General features: G+C 40.5%; 1 protein-coding gene across 2 annotated transcripts in view; it reads left to right on the top strand.

Moving 5' to 3' along the window:
* BEND7 (BEN domain containing 7) overlaps positions 1–15,345 on the top strand; it is a 55,525-nt gene that overhangs the window by 29,105 nt on the left and 11,075 nt on the right. The window contains exons 6-7 of one of the 2 annotated variants that reach the window (XM_075064281.1): positions 1,236–1,461; positions 8,323–8,496. In XM_075064281.1, coding sequence (XP_074920382.1) covers positions 1,236–1,461; positions 8,323–8,496 — 400 coding nt within the window. The remainder of the gene's footprint in view (positions 1–1,235; positions 1,462–8,322; positions 8,497–15,345) is intronic. The other variant, XM_032777123.2, reaches the window with a different exon arrangement.

Below are 15,345 nucleotides of genomic sequence, written 5' to 3'. Positions count from 1 at the left end.
ACTAACCAATGCCAATATTATTTTCACTACTTCTTTGCCTAGAAAGTGATCCCCATTCCACTTCAGTTGTAAATCAAGGATAACTTCACTGAAACCAATGTTAAGGTTGAGGTACCCTGGAGTCACATCAGTGGATCAGAGCTCAGAATCTGGCCCATGAACCTGATTAGCCCTTTTAAAATATAACGATCCCTTACTTATAGTTAAACTTTCTTGTCTTTGCTTTACTATTAATGTAGATAATTTGTTACACTGTACATGAATAGTTACCTACTGGTTCTTTATACCCTAATTATTATCTGCTAACAAGAGCTATTCCATTTGATAAATTACATTCAAAGTTGTCCATGAAAGCTCAATTAAGTACTGATTGCCTTTGATTGAAGAATAATTTGCTACTAAAGGAATGCAGTCATAAATCAGCATTTTACCTTCAATTTGTACCTCAGCCACATAAATTGATTAATTTTATTTAAAAAAGCCTAAACTAACATTACATTGACTCTGTTCTCCCTCTCCGACCTTCCCCAGTGCACAGGTGTTTTTCACAGGTAATTCACAGCAGTATTAATTAGATTTGTTTATGGCATTTCCTTCTTGCAACACTGGGATCTTGTTAGACCATATCTACACTAGCACTTACGTTGGCAAAACTTCTGTTGCACCTGGGTTTGAAAAAAATCACCCCACTGAGCAGCAAAAGTTTTGCTGGCATAAGCGCTTGTGTGCACAGTGCTATAGCTACTGCTGATTGTTGAGCTGGTTTTATTATGTCGACAGGAGAGCGCTCTCCCATCGGCATAACGTGGTTACATGAACAGTCTTACAGCGGCTCAGCTACATCAGTACAGCTGTGCTGCTGTAAGCTTGTACACATAGACATGGCCTTAAATTTCTAAGCCCCTATGCAGGCCCCTGGAGACTTGTTCCCTTCTCATCCTCCCTGATTGAACTAACCTCGTTATCTCTAGCCTGCTTCTTGCTTGCATATATATACCTTTCCACTACATGCATCCGACGAAGTGGGTATTCACCCACGAAAGCTCATGCTCCAATACGTCTGTTAGTCTCTAAGGTGCCACAGGACTCTTTGCTGCTTTTACGTTTTTTATCATAACTCCTGGATAAGCTTCATGGATGTGATCACTAAGTGACATTGAAGTCTTGCTGGATGTGCATGTAAAACAACATGTGTGAACACTGTTTGAATTAAAATATTTGTTTTCCTTTGGTAGCCAGAAGTGCAACTTGCTGAAGGCTTTGATGTCTTTATGCCCAAATCTCAGCTAGACTCTATATTATCAAACTATACTCGCTCAGGAAGCCTGCTGTTTAGAAAGCTGGTGTGTGCATTTTTTGATGATAAGACCTTGGCTAACTCTTTACCCAATGGCAAGAGGAAAAGAGGACTCAATGACAACCGAAAAGGACTAGACCAAAATATTGTGGGTGCAATAAAAGGTATGTTTCTGCTTTGTTTCCTATATATATGTGTCTCCATCCTTAGCTGAGAATATGTTCTAGTAACTGAATAGTGCCAGGAAATTAGAATCCCCAGCGTTTGGGTCAGAAAAATGTGCATTTTTCTTTTTATAATTTTTCCATAATTTTTGAAGTGTTCTCTCCAGGACAGACTAAGCTAGAGGTTCATGCCTAGGTCCCCAGCCCCTGAAGGCATGTTATGAGATAAGAATCTCAACTTCATTTTTTTTTTTCTGACCTTCATGGATGTAAAGAAAAACTTGAAAATGTGATCAGAGAGTACTTGATATCCAGTTTGAGTAGAAGACAGCCTGAAACAGTTGCTCCCACTAGTGAAATTCACTGCTCATTCATTAGATTGGAGCCTGCTGCCACTCCATGGAGATGCAGAGTCATGGGAGAACTCTCCTGAGTTTTACCTTGGGTCCTGGATTGCCATAATTCTGTCTTGATCCTTCCAGATCAGGGTTGAGGCACATCAGCAGGGTAGAGTGGAAAAACTTGCCATTCATCTGACTGCGTCATATCTAGTCTATGAATAACTAGATTAGTAGTTTGTGGCTGGCTGTGAGATGTAGAAGATCTTATTGAAGAAAATCTAGTAAAAGAAATGAGTTTTGTATCTAATTCTTATGTCAGTGAGGTTGTGGTCCTGCTTGTCTTGTGGGAGTGAGTTCCATAGTCTAGGTCAAGCTCCTGTGAATGTTCTGTCCACCTCTGAGTTGTCTCCCCTACTGATCAACAGTTTCAAGATAACCAGTAGAATATAGCTGTTAGAGAAAATTATGATCCAGGACTTTGAGTATTAGGACAGAGACTTTATATTCAACGTAATCAGGGAGCTAGTGCAGAAAGGAAAGCTCCGGGTGATCTGTGTTAAGTGGACAGGCTGCTGCATTTTGTACCATCTGGAGCTTTGGAAGTACACGCGATTCATTCCTAGTTATGAGATGCCATGAGCTAACCTGGAAGTTAAGAATATATGGACTATGGAGACCTGGGAAAAGGGTCGGAATCTGGGGGGAGCACGGGCCATTATAGCAGGGGCAAGGGAGAGACAAGAGGAAACAGAGGGGAAAAGGAAGGAGGTGTTGCCTTTTATATCAAAGATACATGCATTTGAACTGAGGTGGAAATAGGAGACAGACGTGTTGAAAGTTGCTGGGTAAGGATAAAAGGGGTGAAAACGAAGAGTGATGTCATGGTAGGGATCTACTACAGACCGCCTAACCAAGAAGAAGCAGGATGAAGCTTTTTATAAACAATTAACAAAATCATCCAAAGCACAGGACTTGGTGATGATGGGGGACTTCAGCTACCCAGACATCTGTTGGGAAAATTACACAGCAAGGCACAGATTATCCAACAAGTTCTTGGAATGCATTGAAGACAATTTTTTATTTCAGAAGGTGGAGAAAGCAGCTAGGGGAGAGGCTGTTCTAGATTTGATTTTGACAAATAGAGAGGAACTGGTTGAGAATTTGAAAGTGGAAGGCAGCTTGGGTGAAAGTGATCATGAAATGGTAAGAGTTAATGATTCTGAAGAATGGCAAGAGGGAAAACAGCACAATAAAGATAATAGATTTCAAAAAGGCAGACTTGAGCAAACTCAGAGAGTTGGTAGGTAAGATCCCATGGGAAGCATTCTAAAGGGAAAAATAGTCTGAGAGAGTTGGCAGTTTTTCAAAGAGACATTATAAAGGGCACATGAGCAAACTATCCCACTGTGTAGGAAAGATAGGAAGTCTAGCAAGAGACCACCCTGGCTTAGCCAGGAGATCTTCAATGATCAAAAACTCGAAAAAGAGTCCTACAAAAAGTGGCAACTAGGTCAAATTACAAAGGATGAATATAAACAAATAACACAAGTATGTAGGGACAAAATTAGAAAGGCCAGGGCACAAAACTAGTTAAAACTATCTGTAGACCTAAGCGGTAACAAGAAAACATTCTACAGATACGTTAGAAACAAGAGGAAGACCAAGGACAGGGTAGGCCCATTACTCACTGAAGGGAACAGACAGTAACAGAAAATGTAGAAATGGCAAAAGTGTTAAATGACTTTTTTTTGTTTGTTTTCACCAAAAAGTATAGTGGCAATTGGAAGTCAAACAGTGAATGTCAGGGAAAATGAGGTAGAATTTGAGGGCTAAAATAGGGAAATGACAAGTTAGATGATGTCATGTCACTAGGGCCTGATGAATTACATCCTAGAATACTCAAGGAGCTGACTGAGATATCTGAGCCATTAGCGATTATCTTTGAAAGCTCATGGACAACAGGAGAAATTCCAGAGGACTGGAAGAGGGCAAATATAGTGCCAATCTATAAAAAGGGAAATAAGGATAACTGGGGGAATTACAGACCAGTCATCTTAACTTCAGTACCTGGAAAGATAATGAAGCAAATAATTAAGTAATCAATTTGCAAACTTCTAGAAGATAATAAGGTGTTAAGTAACAGTCAGCATGGATTTGTCAAGAAAAAACATGTCAAACCAACCTAATAGCTTTCTTTTGACAGGGTAAGAAACTTTGTGAATGGAGGGGAAGCAGTAGATGTTATATCTTGACTTTAGTAAGGCTTTTAATACTGTCTCACAATACCCCCTCATAAACAAACTAGATTGAGATACTATAAGGTGGGTGCATAAATGGTTGTCAAACCATTCCCAGAATGTAAATCAGTGGTTCACAGTCAAGCTGGAAGGGCATATCAGGTGAGGTCCGGCAGGGATCGGTCCTGGGTCCGGTTCTGTTCAGTATCTTCATCATTGATTTTAGATAATGGCATAAAGAGTACACTTATAAAATTTGCAAGCAGTAGCAAGCTGGGAAGGGTTGCAATTGTTTTGGAGGATAGGATTAAAATTTTTAAATGATCTGGAGAAATGGTCTGAAGTAAATAAGATGAAATTCAATAAGAATAAATGCAAAGTACTCTACTTAGGAAGGAACAATCAGTTGCCACATACAAAATGGGAAATGACTACCTAGGAAGGAGTGCTGCAGAAAGGGCTCTAGAGGTTTTTGTGGGTGGAAAGCTAAGTATGAGTCAGCAGTGTAACACTGTTACAAAAAAAGCAAATATCATTCTGGGATGTATTAGCAGGAGTGTTGCAAGCAAGGCACGACAAGTAAATTCTTCCACACTACTCTGCGCTGATAAGGCCTCTACTGGAGTATTGTGTCCAGTACTGGGTGCCACATATCAGGACAGTTGTGGACATACTGGAGAAAGTCCAGAGGAGAGCAAGAAAAATGATTGAAGTCTAAAAAGACATGAGTTATGAGGAAAGATTGGAAAAATTAGGTTTGTTTAGTCTGGAGAAGAGAAGATTAAGGAGGGACATCATAAGAATTTTCAAGTACATAAAAAATTTGTTACAAGGAGGAGACAGAAAAATTATCCCCCTGGCTTTCTGATGATAGGAAAAGAAGCAATGAGCTTAAATTGCAGCAAGGGAGGTTTAGGTTGGACATTAGGAAAAACTTCCTAACTGTCAGGATAGTTGAGCACTGGAACAAATTCCGCAACCTTCATAGGCAATCTCTGTCATTGGAAGTTTTTAATAACGAGTTAGACAAACACCTGTCAGGAATGGTCTAGTTATTACATAGTCTTGCTTTGGGTGCAGGCGACTGAACTAGATGACCACTTGAGGTCCCTTCCAGTCCTACTCTTCTCTGATTCTGTGATTGTGACCATGTCACAATCCTGACTTATATTTCTAATAGAATCTCTGGTATTGACTCTGAACCTGGTTGTGGTTGCAACCAGGTTTATATTAAAAGGTTGATTTTAGATTGCCTAACTCAGGAAAAAAAATGGGTTATTTCATAATTTGTCCAGTGAGGGATTTCTTACACACTCTCTTCTGAAGAATCTGGTAGTGGCCTCTGCAAGAGACAGAATCCTGGACTAGATGGACCATTGATCTGGAATGGCAATTTCTATGTAATGTTCATTGACTCAGTGTCTCCATTCACATATGTTTGATTGTTGTGTACCAATGTACTGACAATATGTTAGCACCGAAAGGTCCATTGGATGATATCAGTAGGACCCATCATCCAGAATACTGTATTGCTGATAAACATTAGCATACAAGGAAAATTTATTTTTTAAGTGGTATCCTTCATACAAGTCACAAAAAGCTTTAAAGGGCAAGTTAGTCATAAATTAGAGAAAACAGGAAAGTTTGAATATGAATTTTTAAATCTGCTGACAAGGGACAGATATTTCCAGTAGGTGGGGTAGCACCATTGAAATAGCAAAAGTCACCTGACTGTAGAAAGCAGCAGTCATAAGCAGTTAAACAAAAATGACCACATTTCAATTAAAAAGCCAGTGTTACAAACCCCTCAAAAATAGAATTTGTAATGGAAATAGAAAAGTATCTGTGGTGGTACTACTAGGCACTGCTATAATAAGAGGATTGCATTCACTGCATTTAGAGCATCTTCCAAATGATAGTGCGTGACCTTTGTCATGTTTCATTAGGGGAGTTCTTTCCTAGGGGCTAATGCAACAAGTTGCCAAGGCTTGACACAGTGTGGAACTTTACTCAGCCTGGCTCCAATAGCACTATTTTGCCCTGAGGAGCTATGCTGTAAGACACTGTGGGTTCATTTATTCCAAGTAATGACTGAGGCAGTGTGAAATTTCCATGAGAACAACATCATGTTGTCTGCATTTATCATTAAGACATTACTCTACCAAACTCTCAGATATTGTTTAGTGATGTTTTTTGTCCTTTTCCATGACGTGAATACAGAAATGGAGAAAAAGCCACATGCATTGGAGAAATTAGCTGAGAACTTAAGGGGACACTGTCAACTTGAAAATTGTCCTTCTGTCTGAAAACATTTTACCTACCATCATTACAAGTTTATATAAGATTCCTATAACTGAAAATGATTAGAGGAGAAATTCTTATTCTATTTTGTGCACACTTTGTGTAGAGACAGTTGCACTGTTTTTCCTGAGTAGTCATTTCCTCCTGTTGTTTGTGCGTCTTTCACACAACATAGAGGGAGAAATCTTGTTTAAAAATAAGCAAATGTGATTGTAAAATCACAAAAATTGGCAGAGGAATAGAAGCTGAAACGANGGGATCCCGGCTGGCAGGAGCTGGTGGATGGAACCCCTGAGCGGCAATGAGCTGAGCCACTCGGTCCACTGCCGGTCTGGGGTCCCGGCCGCCGGCCTCGCACAGCCCGCTGCCAGTCTGGGGTTCTAGCTGCCAGACCCTTCCCAGCTGGGGGGCCTCGCTCAGCCCACTGCTGGCCTAGGTGAACAGAACCCCAGACCAGCAGCGAGCTGAGCGGGCTGGCGGCGTAAGATCAACACTTTAATTTCATTTTAAATGAAGCTTCTTAAACATTTTGAAAACCTTGTTTATTTTACAATACAACACTAGTTTAGTGATATAATATATAGATATAGAGCGAGACCTTCTAAAAAACATTAAAATCTATTACTGGCACGCGAAACCTTAAATTAGAGTGAATAAGTGAAGACTCAGCACACCACTTCTGAAAGGTTGCCGACCCGTGATCTAGGCACTGTACAAACACAGAACAAAAAGACAGTCTCTGACCCAATAAACTTTCAGTTCATGCAAAGCTGACCATCTCCCCTATGTGAGACCCTGTTGACATCTGTGGTACTCCAGCTGGGCTACCCCATGCCCTCACTGATCAGACTGCAGGACTGGGGCCATGGGTTGTAAACAAACACCTGTATATTGTGAATAGTGCCTTACATTATGAAAACTGAAAGAATTTTAAAAATACATTATTTTTGGACCTTTTATACTTATTAATATTTTGAAGAGTGTGTGTGTGTACACATATATACATATATATCTCCTTTATTTATCACATGGCTATATGAAGTCCTCTTGGTTTGTAAGCACGTTAAGCCAGAGACCAAGTCTTCCTGTATATTGTCCTAGCATAGTGATGCTCCAGATTTTGAGACCTCGGGTCACTACTGCAATAGCATTGTTAATCATAGTAATACTTCGACTATTTATGTTCTGATTTACTTTTTGCACTTCTCTCAGGTGGACAATGAAAACAATTAGTCAGTTTCACTTTTGTTTATAGTCCGTTTCATTTCTTGCTTTCAATGTTGCAATGTGTTAGGGTTGCAGACACAGCAGGGGAATGTTTTTTCTGTTTATTTTTCATTGGAATTATAACAATTTTTGAAAATATATCTAGTATTTTAAGCTCTGTAAAAGCTTGGGTTTTTTACAAAATCTAAATTTGGGACCCGATTGACTTTGTCCCCTTTAAAATAGTTGTTTTATATGTGTTTATAAAAGCTCAGTGTCCTCTTCTATTTTGCCTAAATGATAAATGCCCACTGAAGATTTAGGACTTCTTCATATCTCGTGTTTGCTAGCAGCCTGACAGACAAGATCATGAGACCAGAAGGACCAGGAGGAGGCCTGCAGTTCTCCACTAATGCCAAAATGCATATGGTGAACAGGCAGTTATAAACATCCACCACTTCTGAGGCTTAGTTCAAAGTTCATTTTAATACAGATTTTCTGTATGTGACATACATGAGACATAGACATTCTCTCTCTCTCTCAGGTGTTTATAGACAGCTAATCAATATACTATCTAGGCACAAAATAATATATTTAAAGATAAACACCTAGAACGCTGAATTGACCTCTGGACTTGCCCTTCTAGTTTTGGCCACTTTAACTTCAATTTTTGTTGTTGTTTTTATTTTAATCCTCCTCCTCTTCTTTGTTTTCCCCTTCTCAATTTTGACAAGACACTTTAAAAAAAAATAAAAAAAGCTACCTTTTTATTTTAGTCTTCACAGAAAAATATTGCACTGCTAATCATGTGGATAAACTTCCTGGCCCCAGAGACTGGGTACAGATTCTACAGGATCAAATTAAACTGGCAAGAAGACGGTTAAAAAGAGGCTCAGGTAAGCATGAAAATGTCAGAAATAACAACTTAAGCTCTATGACTTTAGACTTATGTTGATTTTTTTCAGAGGTGCACTAAGCACTCACAGTTCCCATTGACTTTAATTGTAGTTAGGGGTGCTCAGTACCTCTGAAAATGAAGCCTATGCATTTTTGGCATGTTGCCACTAGAATGCAAAATGTGGTGTTTGATATGTTTTGAATGGTAATAATCTTAAGATACGTCTTCACTGTAGAGTTAAGTCAGGCTCTTTCTCAGGTGTTGTCTTGAAGCCCTTCCTATCCACCATACACACAATCATCTCACCTGAGTTTAGTGGTGCTTTAAGCCCAGGCTAGATTCCCAGCTGGGGCTATAGACTACTAGAGGTTAGGGGCTGCTTTCACTTGGGCTGGTAACCTGCCCACTCCTCAGTGAAGATGCAGGCTAAATTACTCAAATGATGAGAGTCCTCCAGTGCCTTCCCACAATTCTCCCCCACCCCACTCCTATGCACCCAAAGGGGCAGATATATTCTCCCACAATTCACAGAGAGAATCATAGAGCTCAGTTTACTGAAGCCCAAAGAATCCTAGGATCAGAGGCGAATTACTGTTTTGTGGGGCGCTAGGTCAGAACAAGAGGGGGGCCCTCCCCACCCCTTCCACCTGCAGTTCCCCCTCCCACTGGCGCTCCTGCAGGGGAAATGGGGGCAGGGTGTGGGGCTTGTCCCACCCCACCTTCAGCACTGGGATTGGGGCGTGGGGGCCACTGCAGGATGTCTGGGTGGGCGGAGAGGGGCAAGCATCCATGCCACGATCCTGCTCGCCGGCGGAAGTGCCTGGCAGAGTGGGTCAGGGCACGGGGATGCCCAATTGGCCGGTGTCCCGGGCACAGCCCTCATTGGCCCAGTGGTTAATTCGTCACTACATGGGATATGTCCCCAGAAGTTCTAGCGACACACGTGAGTAAGTGCAGCACTACTGAGGACATAGTCATTTAGGTCTGGCTTTGCTATGTGGCTGCCTACATGCAGGTTAGGCTAACTCAAGTGCTGATTACCTGACTTAACTCTGCAGTGAAGACATACTTAGGCTCTAATCTTATAATAAATGACCTGTTGGTGCAGTGCACTGCCCATGTGCTGTCAATTCCAGTTGAAATAAGAATTTATAGTTTCAAAATCCATGGTAGAATTCCTAGAAAGCTGAAAACACATCCTCCCCATTTTAGCTATGTATGTGTAATTATTAAACTTTTACCAGTCTCCTTTCTAAGTACGGTGCCCCCTTTCCTGCTGGGGACTCTCTTCTTATGCTGGTTCTCTCTTAACTTCTCTCCCCAGCATTTTCTTGAAAGTCTCCATATGCAAGTATTCCCAGTCCTCCAACAGCCCTCTCTCCAGTAGCACCTGATCCCCATTGTGTGAGGCACATCATTTGCAGCACACCAGTAACCCTTCCTTACAGCCACTTTTCTTAGCTTGCTTCCTTTATTTTTTCTTACTGCTTCTCACTGCAAATAAGTGCATTGTTTCTGCTGGTTTAAGGAAAAAAAGAGCTAGGTGAAGCACCGAACCCAAGTGTCCAATCTGACAATTTAAAGCTCTAGGCTTCTGAGCCAGCTGGAGTTATTCTAACCTCTTGAAATTGTGTGTGTTCATGTGTAGCCCTTTTTAGAAAAAAAATCCATTGTGAATTCCAAAGGCTGAATATTCAGCTGGCCAGAGAGTATGAGACAGACCATGGCAGATGAATGAACTGTTGCCATTTGCTGGATCCATGCACCAAAGAGCCAACATTTTCAGTCTTGAGCTTTGTCTGTAGCATTCAGGTATCTGAGGTAACTGTGCAAAAGCTGAGGCATTCTTCTGTCGCACAGTTCTGTCAACACTAATGGGAAATGGACAGAAAAGTGTAAGAGTGTAAAAGAAAAGAGGGGGAGAAATAGAAACAAAAAGGAGGAAAGAACGGCAGATCGTTTGCTAGCAATAGTCCCCCTCTTCAAAAAAGGTGAGTTTACCAAATCCCGTAGACTACCAAGCCAACTCTGCCCTTGAATATGAGGTTATGAGGTGAGCTTGCTATTGAGAATCATCAAATTGCTTGTGGTTGCACAGCAGCATTCTTTTCTTGCATTGATGAAGGCTTCAGAAGACTACCTATTCCTCCTTGACTGGAAGAATGGTACTATGATGCAGTTCTTCAATGACATGAAGATTCACAGATTCATATGTGCGGTGGTTGAGGCGGGGAGGGAGAGAGACTGGGGGCCCTTGGGGTATCTGCAGAGATGCAGAAGAACTTTTGTGAATAATTCCATTGACCTAATTTGATTTAGTTTGTTTTGAATATTTTTCCAACATTCTTGTTTGCTTTTTGTGGTGTGCGTCTCCAGGATGTTAGCTAGCACTGCAGCTCTACTGTGGGAGTTAGCAATGACTTTATGGGTTTTCTTTTAAAGAGGGGCTACCAGGAACCACTCCCACCTGTGCTCTTTCCCCGATATTGAGGAGCCTAACTGGAGAATGCTGCATCTCAGCCTTAGCAGTAAGAGGCTTCCTGTGAAAAGATGAGTGAAACTGAGCCCAGTATGCTGAACTAAGTGGGGGTACTAACTATGCCTGCCAAGAGACAAGAACCAATCAACCTAGTGCGTGTATGGACAATGAAAAGAAATACAATAACCCATAGTCCCATTTTCCAGTTAGTATATAGAAGCTGAATTGTTGCAAAGATTCTATTTTATATTGTTTCTTATATTTTAAAGTATATTTTTTTCTACTGGTCCTTCACCTACATCCCAATCTCTCTGGATCTGGTTGCCCTTTCACTTTGGCATTGTCTATACACAAGTTGTACCAGTATAGTTGAAGTGGCACTATCTCCCCAGTGTGGATACAGTTACCTTGGTATAACGATGCTTTATACAAGTTTAGTTATTCCCATATGGAAAGGGGAATAATATATACTGGTATAACTGTGTCCCTACTAGGAGTTGTGCTGGTAAAACTTTTTTTTTAAATTACACCCTTAATTGACATATACTGGTACTAAAACTAAAAACTGTGCGTAGATCTTTACACTGGTATATCAGGAATAATTCCACTGACGTCAGTGGAGTAGAAGCAGAGTAAGTGAGAGGAGAGCTAGGCTGGGAGGTGAAATTCTGGTCCCTTTCAAGTTAATGGCAAAACTCCCATTGACTTCAGTGAGGCCAGGATTTCATCTTCTGTATGTGGTTGCTTTTTTTTCTTCATTATTTACTTCGTCCTCAGTTTTGACGTCATCACAGAACAATGTAATAATTTTCCTAGCAGAACACACTAACAAAAGAGTTCTCAGAGAAGAGCTGTAGCACCTTGGGGCTAATTTTTTTTTCTAGCTTCCAAAATGCTGCTTCATGTTTTCAAACCGATTCTCTTTATTCTTACTTTAAAACTTTGCATAATGAATGTAGTGCCTGGGAAAGGTGCTGGTCTGTTTGTCAGACTCTGAGACTGAAATTCATTATTAGAGAGCACAGATATGCGGCTGGTGCTGGCCGTGCAAGCTTCCCGTGCAAGGTTAGCAGTCTGTACTCTCCAGGAGTAAGAATATAGACTGCTACCCTAGTACCAAAGTCAGTGGCTTGTGATGGGGATGCTTTGCCATTAAAACCCAAACGAGTCTGGTCTGAATTCTCAGGCCCATATCCACAAAGGTATTTAGGTGACTAGTTCCCCTTGACTTCAGTGTGCCTCAGTTGCACCAGTTTACTTGAATGTGTGATTTTTAAATTTACGGTGTTGTTGTAGCCATGTTGGCCTCAGGATACTAGAGTGACAAGGTGAATGAGGTAATATCTTTTATTGACCAACTTCAGTTGGTGAAAGAGACAAGCTTTCGAGCTCCACAGAGCTATTCTTCAGTACTGGGAAAGGTAATCAGAGTGTCACAGTTAAATATAAGGTGGAACAGATTGTTAAGCATAAGGAGTTTACACAAGTTTAAAATGAAGTTGGCAATTTGCAGCATAGGACAAACAAGAGAGAGTGGGTTACAAACTCTTGTCACGAGACAGTGTCGAGTCCATGATTTTTGGTGTCTAGCAGAGTTATGAATTTAAGCTCCCAGGCTTGTCTTTTGAAGGTGTTGTGCAGCTTTCCTTTGAGGACGAGGACGGAGAGGTCAGTTATAGAGCGATCATTTTGTATAAAGTGTTCACCCCCGCAGGGATACGGTGCCTTTTGTCTTTTATCATTTTTCTCTGTGAGCTCATTCAAGAGTGTAGTGATTGTCTAGATTCACCCCCATAGTTGTTGTTCATGCATTTGATGCACTGGCTAAAGTACACCACCTTGTGATAGTCATGTGTCTGACCATGGATCCTGAAAGGTATGTTGTGGGAAGTATTGATCATCACAGCAGTGGAGATATGGCTATGGGTAGCTTACTTCTGATGGTAAGTTTAGTGAGGCTGCGGGTGTTGTTTGAAGGCCAGAAATGGGAGTTCAGGAAACCCTGATTTCTTGCAGCATTGGTTCTTTCACCAACAGAAATTGGTCCAATAAAAAATATTACCTCACCCACCTGAGTTTTAAGTTGATTTATGCAATTCTAGTGCAGACACTCTTAAGCTCTGGTCTACACAGTTTTTGTAGTACTTTAACTATATTGGTATAGAAACAGATTTAGTTACACTAGTACAACCCTATAGTTATAGCTGTATACATGTATAGGAACAAAGTGTAAGGCACCTTTTTTTAATTGGGATAACTGTGCCCACTGATGTAACTGTTTCCATACAAAACCACACTTCTTATTGAAATAGTAAGATCAGTACATAAACAATGTAGATCAGACCTGAGGGGTTGTCTACATAGAAAAATTGATTCAAATTGAGGTAGTGTGTGTAATTAAAGAACAGCTATTCCTGATTAACTCCATGTATGGGTGCTCTGATTTTGGAATAACTGCCCATGGAGATGTACCCTAAGTTCCAAGGTGCCTAAAGATCTTACTTGCAATTGAGTTAAGCTAAACTGGTTTAAGACTTTGTTAAACTGATATAAGACTGTCCACACTGGTGGTTTGCACCAATTTCACTATTTCAATTTCTAGCTAAATTGATGCACAAACTGTGTGTGGACAGGCTTGAGACCACTCTTATTTTTCACATATACCACCAAAAGCCATCTGGCCCCTACTGAGTTGGGCTGAATTTGAACTGCTGACTTGAAAGGGAAAGGCGCTCTCTTGCATTACCAGTCCTCTGATGCATTCAGTCCACCCTCTGACTGGGTTTTCTATTTAGTCCTAGTAGCTATTTGCATGTCCAAATGATGACAAATTATGTTTATGAGTAATCTTCCGTGCTGAATCCTGTGGTTTGATAATTTGATAATCTAATGATATAAATGCCAATGTATTCTCCTAGCCATCTGTGGCAGTAATAGCTTGAGAACGCCAGCAAATGAATGGGGAGGGTCTGCCTTTAGTGCTGCTTTCTTTAGTATTTACCCTCTTGAGTATTTTCAAATTAAATGATATTCTGATCACAGGATCATAGATGTTGTCCAGCTTCAACCTTATTTATCATATTTGGCTCATTTCCTAGAATTAGGTACAGAATAGTCTCTGACTGGGAAGGCTAATCAACAAACTGCTTTTAAAAAAACCCTGTTTTCTCTTTAGAAAAAACTTCCCCTGGGTAGGTTTTGAAAGGTTGTTATCTTAATACAAATATAAATTAATTTAAAGTTAGCATCAGCAATAACATTTTTTCATAACTGGAAATAGTCTTATTTTGCTTTGGATTTTTCTCCGTTCCATTAGATTATTGCCTTAGATCTGAGACTTGGGTTTTTCTTTTAATTTGCTAGATCTGAGAATAAAGCTGTCATTGCTATTAAATTTTTATTGGCCTTGTTCAGTCTTTTCAAAATTTCACAAGTTGGCTGTCACAAGGGAGGAAAAAAGACTGTGAGGTTAATGTTACAAATAGATGTTATAATTAAAATAAAATAGGATGATAATATTCTTTACCTTTGACTATTGGTCCCACTTCATGCAATTGGTATGGCCAAAAAAAAATCCACGTTTGTATGCATTCTGGGGCACTTGATCATTTTGCCAGTTCTATCCCCTCCAGAACATCTAGGCTGAGCTTCCTGCAGCTGCTGGAGAGGAAGGGAATATGGTGAGGGACATGAAGTTGAGGAAAAATCAGATGTATACATTTTCCCTTTTTAGAACAGGGTAAATTACAATGCAAATTACATTGTGATTTACAGCTGCCCTGACCAGCAGTATCTCCCATTGTATAGTCTTGCCATGCTACAAAAGGGGAATATGGGTAGGTGGCCAGTGGACCAGCAAGCGACAACACAGCCAGAGACACAGTGATTTAAGGAGGGCCATGAATGGGCTAGTCTCAGCAGGAAACAGCCCTGCTGTTGTTGTCATCTCTGCATCCAAAGCTAGTATCCACACCTTCTGGCTATTCCACTCTATCTCCAATAACAAAAAATGGGGCATGAGCCACACATCTCTTGTGATAAGTCTTCCCTCCCTTTTCAAGTCTTGAAAAGGATATGAGCCATTATTCTTTAATGGCAGTATGTTGCTAAAAGCCTCCATATAGACAGGAATGCTGGAATAGTATGACTAAATGCTCCTAAAGCACGGAGTGAATAAGAGTTCTTCCTGCAATATGATTTTACTGTGTGTAACTCAAAAGCCTTATCTCAGTACCACACGTAATAAAGGAAAATGAAGCAGCGCTATGAAATGTGCTCAGACTTTTCAGGTCTGATTGATATGAAGTAGTCACCTGACCTGATGATGATGTTGCAATGTTGTACTATTGTTTATTTTAAACACTGCCTGATTACGATGGAGAATGCTGGGGGCCAGAGGAGAAAAACTGAGGCCTGGTCTAC

This window comes from Chelonoidis abingdonii, chromosome 1, assembly GCF_003597395.2.
Source record: "Chelonoidis abingdonii isolate Lonesome George chromosome 1, CheloAbing_2.0, whole genome shotgun sequence".
Classification (NCBI taxonomy): domain Eukaryota; kingdom Metazoa; phylum Chordata; order Testudines; family Testudinidae; genus Chelonoidis; species Chelonoidis abingdonii.
Note: the sequence above shows the minus strand (reverse complement) of the source record. Positions and strands in the feature narration are given on the sequence as shown.